The sequence below is a fragment of the Engystomops pustulosus genome, chromosome 4 (genome assembly GCF_040894005.1).
Source record: "Engystomops pustulosus chromosome 4, aEngPut4.maternal, whole genome shotgun sequence".
NCBI classification, from domain to species: Eukaryota; Metazoa; Chordata; class Amphibia; order Anura; family Leptodactylidae; genus Engystomops; species Engystomops pustulosus.
This window is the reverse complement of record NC_092414.1, coordinates 10,040,537-10,060,409: the sequence shown is the minus strand read 5'-3', so window position 1 is coordinate 10,060,409 and position 19,873 is coordinate 10,040,537. Positions and strand designations below refer to the sequence as shown.

The window sequence follows — 19,873 nt, the reverse complement described above, 5'->3', positions numbered from 1 at the left end:
AGATACAGAATACAGGAGCAGAGGAGAGGCAGAATACAGGAGCAGAGGAGAGGCAGAATACAGGAGCAGAGGAGAAGCAAAGTAAAGGAGCAGAGGAGAGGCAGAATACAGGAGAAGAGGAGAGGCAGAATACAGGAGAAGAGGAGAGGCAGAATACAGGAGAAGAGGAGAGGCAGAATACAGAAGGAGAGGAGAGGCAGAATACAGGAGGAGAGGAGAGGCAGAATACAGGAGCAGAGAAGAGGCAGAGTACAGGATCAAAGGAGAGGCAGAATACAGGAGGAGAGGAGAGGCAAATCAAGGAGCAGAAGAGAGGCAGACTACAGGAGCAGAGGGGATGCAGAATACAGGAGCAGAGAAGAGGCAGAATACAGGAGCAGTGGAGAGGCAGAATACAGGATCAGAGGAGAGGCAGGGTACAGGAGTAGAGAAGAGGTAGAGTAGAGGAGAGGCAGAGTACAGGAGCAGAGGAGAGGCAGATTACATGAGCAGAGAAGAGGCAGAGTACAGGAGCAGAACAGCGACAGAATACAGGAGCAGAGGAGAGGCAGAATACAGGAGCAGAGGAGAGGAAGAGTACAGGAGCATAGGAGAGGCAGAGTACAGGAGCAGAGGAGAGGCAGAGTACAGGAGCAGAGGAGAGGCAAAATACAGGAGCAGAGAGGAGGCAGAAAACAGCAGCAGAGGAGAGGCAGAATAAAGTAGCAGAGGAGAGGCAGAGTCCAGGAGCTGGAGAATTACGCTTTTCCTGTTAGGTGACATTACAAGTTGTTACTATGAGTAACTGTAGCACATATCAGCCTTTATCTTACCCACAAGGGAGTCTTTTTGTTATAAATCTCCTCTCTTCTGTTGCCTCTTCTTCATCTCTTTTCCTATATTAGAAGATGATGGATGTTACAAGAGACAACCAGCTAATCATGCTCCATAGATACTTTATTTTATTGCATTAATTCCTATAAATCTGTCGGAAAGAAGAAGCATAGGAGAGGCAGAGTACAGGAGCAGAGGAGAGGCAGAATAAAGGAACAGAAAAGAGGCAGCAAACAGAAGCAGAGGAGAGGCAGAATACAGGAGCAGAGGAGAGGCAGAATACAGGTGCAGAGGAGAGGCAGAGTACAGGAGCAGAGGAGAGGCAGAATAAAGGAGCAGAAATGAGGCAGCAAACAGGAGCAGAGGAGAGGCAGAATACAGGAGCAGAGGAGAGGCAGAATACAGGAGCAGAGGAAAGGCAGAGTCCGGGAGCAGAGGATAGGCAGAGTAAAGGAGCAGAGGAAAGGCAGAGTACAGGAGCAGAGGAGAGGCAGAATACAGGAGCAGAGGAGAGGCAGAGTACAGGAGCAGAGGAGAGGCAGACAACAGGAGCAGAGGAGAGGTAGAATACAGGCACAGAGGAAAGGCAGAGTAGAGCAGCAGAAGAGAGGCAGAGTACAGGAGCAGAGGAGAAGCAGAATACAGGACCAGAGAAGAGGCAGAGTACAGGAGCAGAGGAGAGGCAGAGAACAGGAGCAGAGGAGAGGCAGAGTACAGAAGCAGAGGAGAGGCAGACTACAGGAGCAGAGGAGAGGCAGACTACAGCAGCAGAGGAGAGGTAGAATACAGCCGCAGAGGAGAGGCAGAGTACAGGAGCAGAGGAGAGGCAGAGAACAGGAGCAGAAAAGAGGCAGAAAACAGGAGCAGAAGAGAGGCAGAGTACAGAAGCAGAGGAGAGGCAGAGTACAGTAGCAGAGGAGAGGCAGAATACAGGAGCAGAGGAGATGCAGAATACAGGAGCAGAGGCAGTATACAAGAGCAGAGGAGAGGCGGAGTACAGGAGCAGAGAAGAGACAGAGTAAAGGAGCAGAGAAGAGGCAGAGTACAGGAGTAAAGGAGAGGCAGAATACAGTAGCAGAGGAGAGGCAGAATAGAGGAGCAGAGGAGAGGAGAGGCAAAATACAGGAGCAGAGGAGAGGCAGAGTACCGGAGCAGAGGAAAGGCAAAAAAACAGGAGCAGAGGAGAGGCAGAGTACAGGAGGAGAGTCAGAATACAGGAGGAAAGGAGAGAAAGAATACAGTGGCAGAGTACAGAAGCAGAGGAAAGGAGCTGAGGAGATGCAGAGTACCGGAGCAGAAAGGAGTACAGTAGCAGAGGAGAGGAGAGGAAGAGTACAGGAGCAGAGGAGAGACAGAGTGCAGGAGCCGGGGAGAGCCAGACTTCAGTAGCATAGGAGAGGCAGAGTACCGGAGCAGAAGAGAGTCAGAGTACAGTAGCAGAGGAGAGGAGAGGAGAGGAAGAGTACAGGAGCAGAGGAGAGACAGAGTGCAGGAGCCGGGGAGAGCCAGACTTCAGTAGCATAGGAGAGGCAGAGTACAGAAGCAGAGGAGAGGCAGTATACAGGAGCAGAGGAGAGGCCGGTTACAGGATCAGAGGAGAGGCAGAGTACAGTAGCTGAAGAGGGGCAGAGTATAGGAGCAGTGTAGAGGCAGAGTACAGGAGCAGAGGATAGGCAGAGTACAGGAGCAGAGGAGAGGCAGAGTAAAGGAGCAGAGGAGAGGCTGAATACAGAAGCAGAGGAGAGGCAGAATACAGGAGCAGAGGAGAGGCCGAGTTTAGGATTAGAGGAGAGGCCAAGTACCGGAGCATAAAAGAGGCAAAGCACAGGAGCAGAGAAGTGTTAGAGAACAGGAGCAGAGGAGAGGCAGAGTACAGAAGCAGAGGAGAGGCAGAGTACAGTAGCAGACTAGAGGCAGAATACAAGGGCTGAGCGGAGCCAGAATACAGTAGCAGAGGAAAGGCAGAATACAGGACCAGAGGAGATGCAGAATACAGGAGCTGAGGAGAGGCAGAATGCAGGAGGAGAGGAGAGGCAGAATACAGGAGCAGAGGAGATAAAGAATACAGGAGCAGAGAAGAAGCAGAGGAAAGGAGCGAAAGAGATGCAGAGTACCGGAGCAGAGAAGAGACAGAGTACAGTAGCAGAGGAGAGGAAGAGTACAGGAGCAGAGGAGAGGCAGAGTGCAGGAGCCGGGGAGAGGAACAGTACAAAAGCAGAGGAGAGGCAGGATACAGGAGCAGAGAAGAGGAAGGCTACAGGAGAAAAAAGAGGAGAGACAGAGTACAGGAGCACAGGAGAGACAGAGTACAGGAGCACAGGAGAGGCAGAGTACAGTAGCAGAGGAGTTGCAGAATACAAGGGCTGAGCGGAGGCAGAGTACAGGAGCAGAGGAGATACAGAGTACAGGAGTAATGGAGAGGCAGAATATAGTAGCAGAGGAGAGGAGGAATACAGGAGCAAAGGAGAGGCAGAACACAGGTGCAGAGTAGAGGCAGAATACAGGAGGAGAGGCAGAATACAGGAGGAGAGGAGAGAAAGAATACAGTGGCAGAGTACAGAAGCAGAGGAAAGAAGCTGAGGAGATGCAGAGTAACGGAGCAGAAGAGAGTCAGAGTACAGTAGCAGAGGAGAGGCAGAGTAAAGGAGCAGAGAAGAGGCAGAGTAAAGGAGCAGGGAGAGGCGGAATACAGGAGCAGAGGAGAGGCAGAGTACAGGATCAGAGGAGAGGCAGAGTACAGGAGCTGAAGAGGGGCAGAGTATAGGAGCAGTGTAGAGGGGCAGAGGAGAGGCAGAGTACAGGAGCAGAGGAGAGGCAGAGTACAGGAGCAGAGGAGAGGCAGTGTACAGGAGCAGAGGAGAGGCAGAGTACAGGAGCAGAGGAGAGGCAGAGTAAAGGAGCAGGGAGAGGCAGAATACAGGAGCAGAGGAGAGGCAGAATACAGGAGCAGAGGAGAGGCAGTATACAGGAGCAGAGGAGAGGCCGAGTACAGGATCAGAGGAGAGGCCGAGTACAGGAGCTTAAGAGAGGCAAAGAACAGGAGCAGAGAAGTGTTAGAGAACAGGAGCAGAGGAGAGGCAGAGTACAGAAGCAAAGGAGAGGCAGAGTACAGTAGCAGAGGAGAGGCAGAATACAAGGGCTGAGCGGAGGCTTAATACAGGAGCAGTGGAGATGCAGAATACAGGAGCAGAGGAGAGGCAGAATGCAGGAGGAGAGGAGAGGAAGAATACAGGAGCAGAGGAGAGGCAGAATACAGGAGCAGAGAAGAAGCAGAGGAAAGGAGCTGAAGAGATGCAGAGTACCGGAGCAGAGGAGAGTCAGATTACGGTAGCAGAGGAGAGGAAGAGTACAGGAGCAGAGGAGAGGCAGAGTGCAGGAGCCGGGGAGAGGAACAGTACAGGAGCAGAGGTGAGGCAGAATATAGGAGCCGAGAAGAGGAAGGCTACAGGAGAAAAAAAGAGGAGAGACAGAGTGCAGGAGCACAGGAGAGTCAGAGTACAGGAGCAGAGGAGAGGCAAATAACAGGAGCAGAGAAGTGGCAGAGAGAAGGCGCAGAGGAGAGGCAGAGTAGAGAAGCAGAGGAGAGGCAGAGTACAGTAGCAGAGGAGAGGCAGAATACAAGGGCTGAGCAGAGGCAGAATACAGGAGCAGAGAAAAGGCAGAATACAGGAGCAGAGGAGATGCAGAATACAGGAGCAAAGAAGTGGCAGGTTACAGGAGCAGAGGAGAGGCAGAGTAAAGCATCAGGGAGAGGCAGGATATAGGAGCAGAGGAGAGGCAGAGTAAAGGAGCAGGGAGAGGCCGAGTATAGGAGCAGAGGAGAGGCAGAGTACAGGAGCAGAGGAGAGGCTGAGTACAGGAGCAGAGGAGAGGCAGAATACAGGAGCAGAGGAGAGGCAGAGTACAGTAGCAGAGGAGAGGCAGAATACAAGGGCTGAGCAGAGGCAGAATACAGGAGCAGAGAAAAGGCAGAATACAGGAGCAGAGGAGATGCAGAATACAGGAGCAAAGAAGTGGCAGGTTACAGGAGCAGAGGAGAGGCAGAGTAAAGCATCAGGGAGAGGCAGGATATAGGAGCAGAGGAGAGGCAGAGTAAAGGAGCAGGGAGAGGCCGAGTATAGGAGCAGAGGAGAGGCAGAGTACAGGAGCAGAGGAGAGGCTGAGTACAGGAGCAGAGGAGAGGCAGAATACAGGAGCAGAGGAGAGGCAGAGTACAGGAGCAGAGAAAAGGCCGAGTTCAGGAGCAGAGGAGAGGAAGAGTAAAGGAGCAGAAGAGAGGCTGCATACTGGAGCAGAGGAGATGTAGAATAAAGGAGCAGAGAAGTGGCAGAGTAAAGGAGCAGAGGAGAGGCAGGGTAAAGGAGCAGAGAAGAGGAGAGGCAGAATACAACAACAGAGAAGATGCAGAATACAGGACCAGAGGAGAGGCAGAATACAGGAGCAGAGGAGAGGCAGAATACAGGAGCAGAGGAGTGGAGCTATAGAATTACGCTTTTCTTGTTAGGTGACATTACAAGTTGTTAATATGAGTAACTGTAGCACATATCAGCCTTTATCTTACCCACGAGGGAGTCTCTTTGTTAAAAATCTCCTCTCTTCTATTTCCTCTTCTTCGTCTCTTTCCCTGTATAAGAAGATGATGGATGTTACAAGAGACATACAGCCAGTCATGCTGCATATATACATTATATTATAGCACTAATTCCTATGAATCTGTCTAAAAGAAGGGGAAGAGTAGAGACACAGTACAGGAGCAGAGGAGAGACAGAGTACAGGAGCAGAGGAGAGGCAGTGTCCAGGAGCAAAGGAAAGGCAGGAAACAGGAGCAGAGGAGAGGCAGAGTGCAGGAGCAAAGGAGAGGCAGAATACAGGAGCAGAGGAGAGGCAGAATACAGGAGCAGAGGAGAGGCAGAATACAGGAGCAGAGGAGAGGCAGAGTGCTGGAGCAGAGGAGAGGCAGAGTGCAGGAGCAGAGGAGAGGCAGAATACAGGAGCAGAGGAGAGGCAGAGTGCAGGAGCAGAGGAGAGACAGGGTACAGGAGCAGAGGAGAGGCAGAATACAGGAGCAGAGGAGAGGCAGAATACAGGATCAGAGGAGAGGCAGAGTACAGGAGCAGAGGAGAGGCAGAATACAGGAGAAGAAGAGAGGCCGAGTACAGGAGAAGAGGAGAGGCAGAATACAGGAACAGAGGAGAGGCAGAGTACAGGAGCTAGGGATAGGGAGAATACAGGAGCAGAGGAGAGGCAGAATACAGGAGCAGAGGAGAGGCAGCGTACAGAAGCAGAGAAGAGGCAGAATACAGGAGCAGAGGAGAGGCAGAATACAGGAGCAGAGGAGAAACAGGGTACAGGAGCCGAGGAGAGGCAGAATACAGGAGCAGAGGAGAGGCAGAACACAGGAGCAGAGGAGAAGCAGAATACAGGAGCAGAGGAGAAGCAGAGTGCAGGAGCAGAGGAGAGGCAGAATACAGGAGCAGAGGAGAGGAAGAGTACAGGAGCAGAGGAGAGGCAGAGTACAGAAGCAGAGGAGAGGCAGCGCACAGAAGCAGAGGAGAGGCAGAAAACAGGAGCAGAGGAGAGGCAGAATACAGGAGCAGAGGAGAGACAGGGTACAGGAGCAGAGGAGAGGCAGAATACAGGAGCAGAGGAGAGGCAGAATACAGGATCAGAGGAGAGGCAGAGTACAGGAGCAGAGGAGAGGCAGAATACAGGAGCAGAGGAAAGGCAGAATACAGGAGCAGAGGAGAGGCAGAATACAGGAGCAGAGGAGAGGCACAATACAGGAGCAGAGGAGAGGCACAATACAGGAGCAGAGGAGAGGCAGAGTACAGGAGCAGAGGAGAGGCAGCGTACAGAAGCAGAGAAGAGGCAGAATACAGGAGCAGAGGAGAGGCAGAGTACAGGAGCAGAGGAGAGGCAGATTACAAGAGCAGAGGAGAGACAGGGTACAGGAGCAGAGGAGAGGCAGAATACAGGAGCAGAGGAAAGGCAGAGTATAGGAGCAGAGAAGAGGCAGAAAACAGGAGCAGAGGAGAGGCAGAATACAGGAGCAGAGGAAAGGCAGAATACAGGAGCAGAGGAGAGACAGAAAACTGGAGAAGAAGAGAGGCCGAGTACAGGAGCAGAGCAGAGGAAGAATACAGGAGCAGAGGAGAGTCAGAATACAGGAGCAGAGGAGGGAAAGAATAAAGGAGCAGAGGAGAGGCAGATTACAGGAGCAGAGGAGAGGCAGAGTACAGGAGCATAGGAGAGGCAGAATACAGGAGCAGAGGAGAGGCAGAAAACCGGAGAAGAAGAGAGGCCGAGTACAGGAGAAGAGGAGAGGCAGAATACAGGAGCAGAGCAGAGGCAGAGTATAGGAGCAGAGGAGAGGCAGAATACAGGAGCAGAGGAGAGGCAGCGTACAGAAGCAGAGAAGAGGCAGAATACAGGAGCAGAGGAGAGGCAGAATACAGGAGCAGAGGAGAAACAGGGTACAGGAGCAGAGGAGAGGCAGAAAACATGAGCAGAGGAGAGGCAGAATACAGGAGCAGAGGAGAGGCAGAGTACAGGAGCAGAGGAGAGGCAGAATACAGGAGCAGAGGAAAGGCAGAATACAGGAGCAGAGGAGAGACAGAAAACTGGAGAAGAAGAGAGGCCGAGTACAGGAGAAGAGGAGAGGCAGAATACAGGAGCAGAGGAGAGGCAGAATACAGGCGCAGAGGAGAGGCAGCGTACAGAAGCAGAGAAGAGGCAGAATACAGGAGCAGAGGAGAGGCAGAATACAGGAGCAGAGGAGAGGCAGAATACCGGAGCAGAGGAGAGGCAGAGTACAGGAGCAGAGCAGAGGCAGCGTACAGAAGCAGAGAAGAGGCAGAATACAGGAGCAGAGGAGAGGCAGAATACAGGAGCAGAGTAGAGACAGGGTACAGGAGCAGAGGAGAGGCAGAATACAGGAGCAGAGTAGAGGTAGAATACAGGAGCAGAGGAGAGGCAGAATACAGGAGCAGAGTAGAGGTAGAATGCAGGAGCAGAGGAGAGGCAGAATACAGGAGCAGAGGAGAGGCTGAGTACAGGAGCAGAGGAGAGCAGAGTACAGGAGCAGAGGAGAGGCAGAGTACAGGAGCAGAGGAGAAGAGATAAGGGTAGTAGGAGTATTTGAGCAGTGATGTTATACAGTACTATAGTATAGTGAAAGGCAATGAGATGTAACATATGAGAGTATAGTGAGTACTTACTCTTCTTCACACCAGGAGAGGGAAACTAATCCGAGGAAAAGTATAAGGAAAAGAGATTTCTTCAGGAAATCCATGGTCGTTCTGTCAAAACTATTTGGTGAAAAGACATTAGAAGTTCCAAAAATTATAAAATGTGAAAATTTGAAAAATAAATTGTAAAAAAAACTTAGTTTTATATAAGTTTTATATAAGATCCTATAAATTTACTAGAGTTAATGAATGGATTGTAAACTCCCAGACGTGACAGACAGAGCCGGCAGATGGGAGATGACACGTCACATAATACACAGATACAGAGTTACAGAAATATAGCAAAGACCAGATAAAGCAGAAATCCCCATCATACCCTGTGCTCCCGGAGATGCTGGATAGACGAGGGCTGACACCTATATGGGAGGCTTCTACGGGGGTTAATATAGCAGCTACTCGGGGGGCGGGACCATGAATCTACATTAATGACTGATCTGTAGACACCATCTTCTGTTTATTCTTCTAATGATCACGTCTAGACTGTAGGTCTCATGATGTAGAGTAGATGTCAGGGTTAGGTAACGTGTACATAGATATTGTATTATTCATAGTACTGACATCAGGTAGATCTTATCAGGTAGACACTTATCATGAGTCTGTACAATTATCCGTAAATATGCAGCCTGGACCTTCTCATCCAACCTCCTATAGATAAGTAGAAGTGATGAGTGGACCCAAAATGGAAATTTTTCGGGTTCAGCGCCCACGTAGCCATAGACTGATAAAGCACCAAGCTGCCTCTTAGCATCCACAGTAATGGCCTTTATAGGAATGTCTGTGATTGGCTGGGCTGGACATGTGACTCGGAAGTATAAGAGAAGGGTCACATGTCCAGAGGCCATTACTCACAGAAGGCCGAGCTTGCTGCTCCTCATACGGTCAGGCAGATAGGCAGGGACTTCTCAAAAGCCAGCAATTGTCTTTTTCATGGCACTTAGATGTATGGAGGAAGCTTCTTTTATAAGAGACTGGAGGAAATCTGAAATAAATGCCCTTAGTAGGGCACAATATTTAAGTTAAATCCCGCGGTTTGTCTGAATCTGATCGCGTGCACCAAAACCCCCTTTTAAATCCCTGTCCCAGCGGCGCAAAATGGAAATCGTCGGGATGTCCGACGAAAGTGCGTTCTGCGGGGCCCTTAGTAAATGAGCCCCAGTGAGTCAGGACCTGCTCTGGTTCACAGTCTGCCCCCACCCAGGACTGCCGGACAATACTCCTTGCTTCCAGTTGCTGCATCCTCCTACTCCTCTTCCTCCTCTACTTCTTCCACATCTGGTCATTGCGAGGCCCACAACACCACTTTTAGCAAAGCCATGAAGAAACATCAGCAGGAACCCTGCCCTGCTGACATTACAAGAGTCCAATTAGGGCTTAATATTAGGAAGTAACCCCTTATCTTTCATGACAAGACATGGAGAAGAGGTAGGACATGGAATGAAGTTTAGGGGGATGTTATCATCACACCGCTTGAAGAATGGAGTCACTGTAGCCAAGGGGATAGGGGTTGCTAAGGAGTGGCAAAACAAAACAGTTACAGACATGAGGTGCTGGGTGCTATTTTAGGGCGGCAGCATGAGGAGATGCAGCCCCATGGTCAGCTGAGAACAGTAAGGATGCGGAGTTTTGTTTGTATCTCCCACGCACTGGAAAGATTGCCTCCTTCCCTCAGTTCTACTATGTTGGAAATTCATGGGCCTGCGGCTGCATCTCCTGGTGATGTGCCATTCCGGTGAGTCTTCCCATGATGATCCCCATCTAAATAGATACCCAGACCGAAAGAAGGTGACCATTTAAGAAGAAGGGTTCTGGGAGGGTTTTAATATTCAAGCTCCTCAGCACGTTGTCCCTTACCACACGCAATTTAAGTCAGTGCTCCAATAACAAGGAGGTGGTCACTGACAAATTACATAAGAAAGTAGGGTTGGGTAGAATGGTGAATCCCTATGCTTAACCATCAGTAGCGGAATTTGTAGTGTCCACATTAGGTGAGGTTCCCAAGAAAGTACCCAATAAATTCAGAGTCCTTTGGGGTGTTACTGGTGCTGTCTGATAGGCCCTTGGATTTTTTGCGCATTGTTTGAGGCCTTCAGTTTGTTTTTGGAATGGGTGGTCCAGGATGTGGCGGGGGTGCAGTCAGTTATCCATTATTTGGATGACTTTCTATTTTTGGTGCCAGCAGACTTACAATTATGCTCCAATTTCTTGGATGACATGGAATGGGTGGTGTAGTTGTTTGAGGTCCCAATGGCACTCGATAAGACTGAGGGTCCAACAGCGTTTTTGGAGTTTTGGGTGTTCACATCTAACACAGCATTCCTAGTGTGCCCTTTGTCCCTAGACAAGGTAGCTGCATTGCAGGCAGAGGTAAGCAGGGGGGGCTGAGGAAATTGACTTCAAATGACTTGCAGTTGTTACTGGGTTAACTCAATCGCATCATGCCCATGGGGAGAGTTTTTTTGTAGAAGACTGGCCATTGCGATGGCCGGAGTGCGTGTGCCCAGTCATGTTGTTTGACTCAATAGGGGACAGGGAATAGGAATAGAGGATCTTAGGGAATTTTTGAGGAAATAAAATGGCCGTTCCTTGATGTTAGGGGAGATAGTTGAGAGCTATCATTAAGAATCACTAGGGAGTCAGGAGCAAAGTGCATTGTGAACTGGCCGCATAGTTGGATGGAAAAGGGATTGGATGTGCAATGTGCCACTATTGGAGCTGTTTCTGATAGTTGTAGTGGTGTTGATTTGGAGTAAGAATTTTAGGGACCTAAAAGTTTTTGTTTTCATTGTTTCATTCAGTGGTTGGCCGTTAATTCCATGTCTGCTTCCTCTCTGCCCGTGGTGTGGCTGTTGAGAAGGCTCTTGTACTGAATGCTTGGGTGGTGGCAGTTCATGTTCTATAAGTGAATAATTCAATTTTGGATTCTCTTTCTCGGTAACAGTGGGAGTGGTTTCAGCAGTTGGACCCCAGAGCATTGGTGTAAAGGATTCCATGTCTAGAATAGCTGGATGGTATCAGAAATGGGAGATCTGATTTGGGCATCATTTGAGGCTGGAATCTGGTTGGTTCAAGAGGTGGTTTCTCAGCAGTGGGACAGTATAACTCAGTTGTGGAGGGGGTGGGGGCTGTCAAATGATGAGCCCGGTGCTATGCTGGCTGGGGAGAGCTGCTGGACAGGGCTGGTTGCTTTTTATGTCAGGATTAGCACTTAACTTTAGAATGCATGGGTTTAGAGATGTCACAAAGGACTTTTGGAGCTTCAGGCGTTGAAACGTTTTAGGTAGTTAATGCTGCAGTGGACATGAGGTGACAAATTCGGGGAGGTGTTGGGGGAAATTTGTAACTCCGAGTAAAAATGAGCTTTGTTCCATCTGGCGCTCTCTTGGGCATCTTTTGGAGCTCAGAGGGTTAGGAAGCTGGTTGTGCTGAAAAAGAATAAAGGAAGGGGGGATTTTATAGGAGGGTGTGCATCTGACTAGGGCAGGGGTTGAGTTGTGGGTCAGGCACTCCAAGGTGGAACAATTGGGATTAGGTAGAATTTTGTCTCCCTTTCTTTTAGGATTGGGGAGATGAAGGAGGCGGCCATCTCAGAATTAGATGCGGCTTTAGTTTGGAGTATTGAGCGTTGGGTATCCAGGTGTTTCCAGCTGTTTGGAAGGCCTAGTTGGGGTGGAGATGGTCGTGCAGTGATGTTGTGACTGTTTTTTTTGCTATGAGTGTTAATTGATGTTTGCTTTTGCCTTCTATTTGCAGGTGCTGGGGACCAACTTGTGTAGATTTTAGGCCATTTATATGCATACTGTGGTGCGTTAGAGGGTTGGTGTTTGGCCAACATGGGATGTGGTGATCATCTGGTGTCTGGGGTTCAGGGATATGGTATAGAGAAAGATGTTGCTGAATTTCATAGGTCCGATAGAATGGATAGGCCCCTGGATATCCTTGTTTTGCGTCTCGGAGGAAACAACTTGGGAGCACATTAGGAATGTGAAACATCTGGGCTTTGTTTGCTGATGTGCGGGTTATGTGGTCTGATAGAGTTCCACATTCCAGTTGGCGAGGACTGAAAGTTAGGGTGAAAGTTAATAGAGCTATTGGGGGCAAGGGGGTGTTGCTGTCAAACATTATGACCTGCTATCTGGGCAAGGTGCCCCTTGGTTGGCGGATGGCATGCATTTGAATGCTATTGGGATTGATATGTGGGTGATAAGCTTAAACAAAGGAATTGAGAGGGCGCTGGTATGGATTGGGAGCTCGCTTGTCTGAGGTGTCAAGCAGACTCATGGTGGTGGGTTAGGGGGGTCCTTGGAGTTGGGAGTGCAGTGATTAAAGGAGGACAGGGTGGTCTTTTGTACACTCCCTTTAATAATTTAAGTAGGTGGCGGGGCAGTTTTGGGCTCCTGCTGGATAGTGTCCCGGGGAATGGGGCAGATATTTACATACCTAGAAATATTGATAGCCATCTGCAAGGCAATTTGGTGCCCTCGAACCTGCAGTAGTGGTTATGGGAAAGCCAAGAGGCAAAAACAGATTGGTGGTTGAGTTTTGTGTAGCTCCAAGGACTTTCTGCCTGTTTTTGGTTGTAATAACATAAGTTATGTTTATTGGATTATAATGTTGTATGTTTGTAATAAAATTGGCGTTTGTGGCCAAAATTATTGGAATTGCTGTGTCATCTGGTGATTTGGGTGGAATCTAGAAGAAGAGGTAATGAATAGTGAGAGAGGTATTGTGGTTTGTAAGTCAAACTAAAATCTGTGCTGTGTTTTTGTAGGTTCCTGAGTTTCCTTCTAGTTGGTTGCTGGTCTATAGTTGTGTGGATGGAGGAGGAGTCAGGAAGGTCCAGGCTGTTCTCCCATCTCGGCTCCGTAATCTACATCGTTTAAACATGTTTTCAAAACTGACTCACAACAAATGTCATAAGATCTGCAGATGTCAATATGAGGGAGACAATATTTGTACATGAACTCAGCCAAGTAATATCTGAAGTGTATTCTTAACCATGAGACTCATAATCCACCCCGAGCGAGAAAACGATAAACAGAATCATCTCACCTACAGGTTTTATAACTTACCTTTCCCAAATGTCTGCTATGATTTTTTAAGATTCCACGTATTTTACTAGAATGTTATGAGGCTCAGAATTTGGGGTCCATTTTTCACATTTTTTGGAAAATCACCAAAACCTGTATTCAGATGGACCTGCTGTCACGGGTGCTCCCGCGATCCCTGTCTTGGATTTTGGTGCACCCGTGTCTCTTCATGTACCCCCGGAGCACGGCACCGCTTACCGCCCCTGGCTCCAGCGGCGATCTCTGCTGCTTCTGCGGCTCGGCGCGCGCCTCCTCGTCTCCTAAGGGGCGCGCGCGCCGGCTCGCTGAGATTTAAAGGGCCAGCGCACCGATAATTGGCGCTGGCCTGATTTAAATTCCTGCCTCTTCCTGTTACCCTTGCCGGTTCTTCAAACTTCCCCTGAAGAGAACGCTCTCCTGTGATTCCTGCGTTCCTGTGTACCAGTCCGTTCCTGTGTCCTGCGTTCCTGTGTGCCAGTCCGTTCCTGTGTCCTGCGTTCCAGTTTGCCAGTCCGTTCCTACCCTGCATTCCTGTGCTATTCTCCTGCCATCACCCCGGGTACAGACTGCTTCCTGTATTACTACCTTGGCTACCACTGCGGGCTAGTCGCACCTGTGGAACGACCTGGTGGTATCCTGCCGCAGCAAGCCCATCCCGCTTTTCAGCGGGCTCTGGTGCCACTTAGACTCCGGTCCCAGGTCGGCTAGTACCATCTCCCACGGTGGTCCAGAGGGTCCACAGACTCCTTGTCCTGACAGTAAGATCCGGCCATGGACCCCGACAAGGAGCCAGGTCAGATACTGGCTGAACTTTCCAAGGTGGCGTTCATCATCAGCCTTCTCACCGGGAAGGCCCTGGCCTGGGCTACTCCTCTGTGGGACAGGAATGATCCAGTCACGGCCACCCTTACCAACTTCCTGGCAGAGTTCCGGTCCATGTTTCAGGAACCAGCACGAGCCTCCTCAGGGGAAACAGCACTACTGAATCTACTCCAAGGAGACTCATCTGTAGGTGAATACGCTATCCAGTTCCGCACCTTGGCGTCTAAACTCTGTTGGAACGAGGCGGCCTTATGTGCGACTTTTAAGAAAGGACTGTCCTCACAGGTAAAAGATGCATTGGCTCCCTGTGATCTGCCAGCTACCTTGAGTGGTCTTATTACCCTGGCCACCCGGATAGATGTGCGGTTCTTGGAACGAGCTGAAGAGTTGCGGCACGAGCGAACTCTAGTCCGGCTTCCACGTCTGCCTCGGTTGGCTCCGGTCCTCCAGAAGCCGTTCCAGTCTCTGGTCGTACAGTCTGCAGGTGAGCCTATGCAGGTTGACAGAGCTCGACTTACGCCTGGGGAACGATCCAGATGATTCCAAGAATACCTCTGCCTGTACTGTGCCAGTCCCAAGCACCTCATCTGGACTTGTCCAGTCCATCCCCAACGTCCGGGAAATACCAGCACTTAGGGATTCTGGGAGAAGCATCCCTAAGTGTGAATTCAGCTTCTCCACGTCTGATTATTCCGGTGCTCCTCAGAGTCGGCACCAGTGGCTCCCATGCAGGTCTCGGCATTCCTGGATTCCGGTTCTGCGGGGAACTTTGTGGATGCCGCTCTGGTCTCCCAGCATCAAATTCCGGTGGTCAAGTCTCCCCTGTAATTTCCTCTGTAAGCGGACAGCTTCTTTCCGATCTGGTCTGGGACCGCACTGAACTTATCCGACTTATCAGGTTGGAGCGCTACATCAAGAAAACTTGGTCTTCTATGTCCTACCTCGCTCCACATCAGCTCTTCTTCTGGGTCTTCCTTGGCTCTAGCTCCATGCCCCAGTCCTCAATTGGAAGACTGGTGAGATCCTGCGTTGGAGTCCTGAATGCCAATCCCGATGTATGGTGGCACGACTTCCGGTCTTGTCTTCTACTGTGTCTTCCAAGTCTCTGGAGGGTCTGCCAGCTTGTTACCGGGAATTTTCTGATGTCTTTTCTAAGAAACAAGCAGAGACTTTGCCACCACATTGTCCCTATGATTGCCCTGTGGATCTCCTGCTGGGTACCACTCCTCCCAGAGGTCGTGTCTATCCGTTTTCGGTTCCAGAGATGGCTGCCATGTCTGAATACATCAAGGAGAACCTGCAGAGGGGTTTCATATGCAAGTCCTCCTCTCCGGCTGGTGCAGGTTTTTTCTTTGTCACCAAGAAGGACGGCTACTTACGTCCCTGTATAGACTATCAAGGGCTGAACAAAATCACGGTTAAAAACCACTACCCTCTACCGTTGATTATGGAACTCTTTGTTCGCCTACGCGGTTCCAGGGTGTTCTCCAAGCTGGATATTCGGGGTGCTTACAATCTCATCTGGATCCGCAAAGGTTTAATACTTGTGACGGGCATTTTGAACATTTAGTAATGCCTTTTGGACTGTGTAATGCCCCTGCCGTCTTTCAAGAATTTGTTAACGACATTTTCCGGGATCTTCTTTATAAGTGTGTCGTGGTCTACCTGAATGACATCTTGGTATACTCTCCAGACCTTGAATCCCACCAGACACATGTACGTCAAGTTCTTGATCGACTTCGTGCCGATCATCTGTACGCAAAACTGGAGAAATGCCAGTTTCACCAGCACAGCCTTCCATTCCTTGGTTACATAATTTCCGACAGAGGCCTTCAGATGGATCCCGTGAAACTGTCTGCTGTTCTTCAATGGCCACGCCCAGAAGGCCTCCGAGCCATACAGAGGTTCCTGGGGTTTGCAAATTATTATCGACAGTTCATTCTCCATTTCTTCACTGTCGTGTCTCCCATCGTGGCACTCACTAAGAAGGGTGCCAATCCGAGTGCCTGGTCTCCTACAGCTGAAGAGGCCTTCTCCAAGATGAAGTCCACGTTTGCCTCGGCTCCAGTCCTCTCTAGGCCTGATACGAACAAGCCTTTTCATCTTGAGGTGGATGCATCCTCCGTAGGAGCTGGAGCGGTGCTCTCCCAGAGAGGTCCCAAGGGCCGAACTTCCACATGCGGCTTTTATTCCAAGACCGTTTCCCCAGCTGAAATAAATTATTTGATTGGAGACAGAGAGCTGTTGGACATCAAGCTTGTGCTAGAAGAATGGCGGTATCTTCTGGAAGGTGCTCATCAGTGTGTACACTGACCACAAAAACTTGTTATACCTCCAGACAGCCCAGCGTCTGAATCCCAGGCAAGCCCGGTGGTCATTGTTCTTTCCCGTTTCGACCTGCTAATCCATTTTCGTAAGGCTGATGACCTGTCCCGAGCTTCAGATGTTGTCGGAGAAGAACCAGCTCCTCGACACATAATTTCTCCGGACCAGCTTGTTGTTGCAGCTCCAGTGGATCTTCGGCAGCTACCTCCCGGCAAGACATATGTTAGACCTGCTCTCCCCAGGAGGATTCTATTTTGGGGACATTCTTCTCGTGTGGCTGGGCACCCTGGGGTGCAATACACTGTTGCCCTCATCTCCCGGTACTACCGGTGGCCAGACCTGGTCAAAGATGTTCGGGAGTTTGTGGGATCCTGCTCCTCCTGTGCCAGCAACAAAGCCTCTCATCTCAAACCGGCTGGACTGTTACTGCCGTTGCCAATACCCAGTCGCCCGTGGTCCCACGAGGCAATGGACTTTGTCACCAATCTGCCTGTCTCCTCGGGCAGTACTGTCATCTGGGTGGTGACAGACCGGTTTTCTAAGATGTCTCATTTTGTTCCCCTTCCAGGTCTTCCGTCTTCTCCACAGCATGCCAGTCTATTCTTCAGACACATCTTCCGGCTGCATGGTCTTCCGCTACACATCGTGTCCGATCGAGGAGTCCAGTTTATATCAAAATTCTGGCATTCCTTATGTAACCAACTGCAGGTCAACCTTGACTTTTCTTCTGCCTACGACCCGCAGTCTAATGGTCAAGTGGAGAGGGTGAACCAGACTTTGGGCTGCTACCTCTGTCACTTCGTCTCAGCCCGTCAGGACAACTGGGCTGACCTGCTACCTTGGGCTGAGTTCTCCTACAATTCCCTGGACTCGGAGTCTACCGGCTCAGCTCCATTCTTTGTGGTCTATGGACGTATTCCTCGCCCGCCTCTCCCGTTGTCTACTCCCCCTGATGTTCCTGCGGTAGAGGATTTAGTGCAGGACCTCAAGTCTATTTGGGACCAGACCCGCCAGTCTCTTCTACGAGCTACTGACCGTACCAAGATCCAGGCTGATAAGAAACGTCGAGCTCCTCATGTCTTCTCTCCTGACGACAAAGTATGGTTGTCCTCCAAATACGTCCGGCTTAAGATACCCAGTTACAAACTTGGTCCCCGGTTCCTTGGTCCCTTTGAGATAATCAAGCGCATCAATCAAGTGGTCTACAAGCTCCGCCTTCCTCCATCTATGCACATCCCAAACTCCTTCCATGTCTCCCTCCTGAAGCCAGTCATCTTGAACTGATTCTCCCGGCAATCCCCTCCTCCTGCTCCTGAGGCGGATTGCCCAGATGTCTATGAAGTTAAGGAGGTTCTGGACATGAAGATCATAAGGGGTAAGCGGATCTTTCTTGTAGACTGTAAGGGGTTCGGGCCTGAGGAGAGATCCTGGGAGCCCGAAGATTTTGGATTGGACTCTCCTCAAGAGATTTCTTGGGACCAAGAGGGGGAGGCCGGAAGTGTGTGTGTGTGTGTGGGGGGGGTACTGTCATGGGTGCTCTCGCGATCCCTGTCTCGGATCACTGGCTCACCCTTGGCTCTTCATGTACCCCCGGAGCCCAGCACCGCTTACCTCCCCTGGCTCCAGCGGTAATCTCCACTGCTCCCGTGGCTCAGCGTGAGAGTCCCCGTCTCCTAGGGTGCGCGCGCTGGCTCGCTAGGATTTAAAGGGCCAGCGCGCCGTGATTTAAATTCCTGCTTCTTCCTATTACCCTTGCCGGATCTTCAAACTTCCCCTGAAGAGAAAGCTCTCCTGTGATTCCTGCGTTCCTGTGATTCCTGCGTTCCTGTCTACCAGTCTGTTCCTGTGTCCTGCGTTCCTCTGTGCCAGTCCGTTCCTGTGTCCTGCGTTCCAGTCCATTCCTGCCCTGCATTCCTGTGCTATTCTCCTTCCATCACCCCGGGTACATACTGCCTCCTGTATTACTACGTTGGCTACCACCACGGGCTAGTCGCACCTGTGGAACGACCTGGTGGTATCCCGCCGCAGCAAGCCCATCCCGCTTTGCAGCGGGCTCTGGTGAAGACCGGGTGCCACTTAGACTCCGGTCCCAGGTCGGCTAGTACCATCTCCCGCGGTGGTCCAGAGGGTCCACAGACTCCCAGCCCTGACACCTGCTCAACTTTTAACTGACTGTGAGAGGCCTAAATAATAGCAAAACTCAAAAAATAACCCCATTATGGAAACTACACCCCTCAATGTATGAAAAAGCACAAGTTTGTTTACCCTTTAGGTGTTATAGGGGTTAAAACAAAATGGAGGTGCGGTCGACAAATTGTAATATTTTTAGTACATTCATTTTGGGTGGAAAATTAAACATTTGCAATGGATTAAATGAAAAAAGGCTCCACAAATTTTGATATCAAATTCCTCCCGAGTGCCGATCCCCCATATGTGGTGGTGACTGCTGTACGGGCGCACGGACCGGCATAGAAGGGAAGGAGGCGCCATCCAGAGCAGATTTGTATTGTCCATTTGTACAGGCTATCATTTTTTTACTTTTTTTTAATGTTTATATATAGGGGTTTATTTTTTTGCCACATAAGATGCATTTTTCTGGAACATAATTTTTGGGCATCTATAGCTAATTGGTGAGATTTTATTAACTCTTTGGTGGTGGAGGAAATAAAAATCATAAATTTTTAGGAAGATTTTTGGGGGTTTTTTTTGCCCGTTTACCAAACAATAAAAATAGTATATTATTTTTATTCTATGGGGCTTATTTACTAAGGGTCCGTGGATCGCACTTTTGTCAGATTTTCGGGATTTGCACCGCTGTGACAGGTATTTATCTGGGGATTGTATCGCACGTAATCGGATAGGCTTTCATGTGACAAAGATCGGGGGGCGGGCTGTTGGACGATGCGACTGATTCGGACTGAGCGCGGAATTTAATATTCAAATTGTGTCGCAACCAATGCACTTACATACACCGGGAAGAAGAAGGTGAACTCCGCTGGACCTGAGAGGGGAAGCAACAGATGCAGGAAATCAGGCGCACAATCTTTGTGAATCGAGACACAGTGTGGCTCATTTACTTACCCGGTCCAGTCGCAATCCCGCGGCGCGTTGTCCTATGTGGATTTGCGTCTGCCGGGATTCACTATCTTCTTCCTGGTGCATGTAAGTCTAGCGACACAAATCCTTTTTTAAATACCGCATTTTTTCCGAATCCGTCGGGTTTTCAGACGGCCACACCCCCGATTTGCGTTGCATGCAAGCCGGTGCCGATGCGACACAATCCGATCGCATTCGCCAAAAACCCGGGCAATTCCGTGCAAATCGGCGCAAAACGGAAATACTCTGGAAAAACCGACGGAATCGCGGCCGCAGGACCCTTAGTAAATGAGCCCCAGTGTATTGACGTCGGACAATGCACTTTGGATGAACTCCATCGGCCGGGTAAATGTGCCTCTATGTGTCACCATGATTACAAAAATACCTCAATAATATAGATTTTTTATTTTTTTCGCAATTTTACTGAATAAAAAATAATTTGGAGAAAATCTTGTTCATTTGAGGATCACCGTCTTTTCATATGCATAACTTTTTTATTTTTTG

At 49.9% G+C, this 19,873-nt stretch overlaps 1 protein-coding gene across 1 annotated transcript in view; it reads right to left on the bottom strand.

Annotated features, from left to right (window-relative positions):
• The window catches only part of LOC140126029 (uncharacterized), a 259,268-nt gene that overhangs the window by 7,547 nt on the left and 231,848 nt on the right, over positions 1–19,873 (bottom strand). The window contains exon 17 of the mRNA XM_072145084.1: positions 813–875. Coding sequence (XP_072001185.1) covers positions 813–875 — 63 coding nt within the window. The remainder of the gene's footprint in view (positions 1–812; positions 876–19,873) is intronic.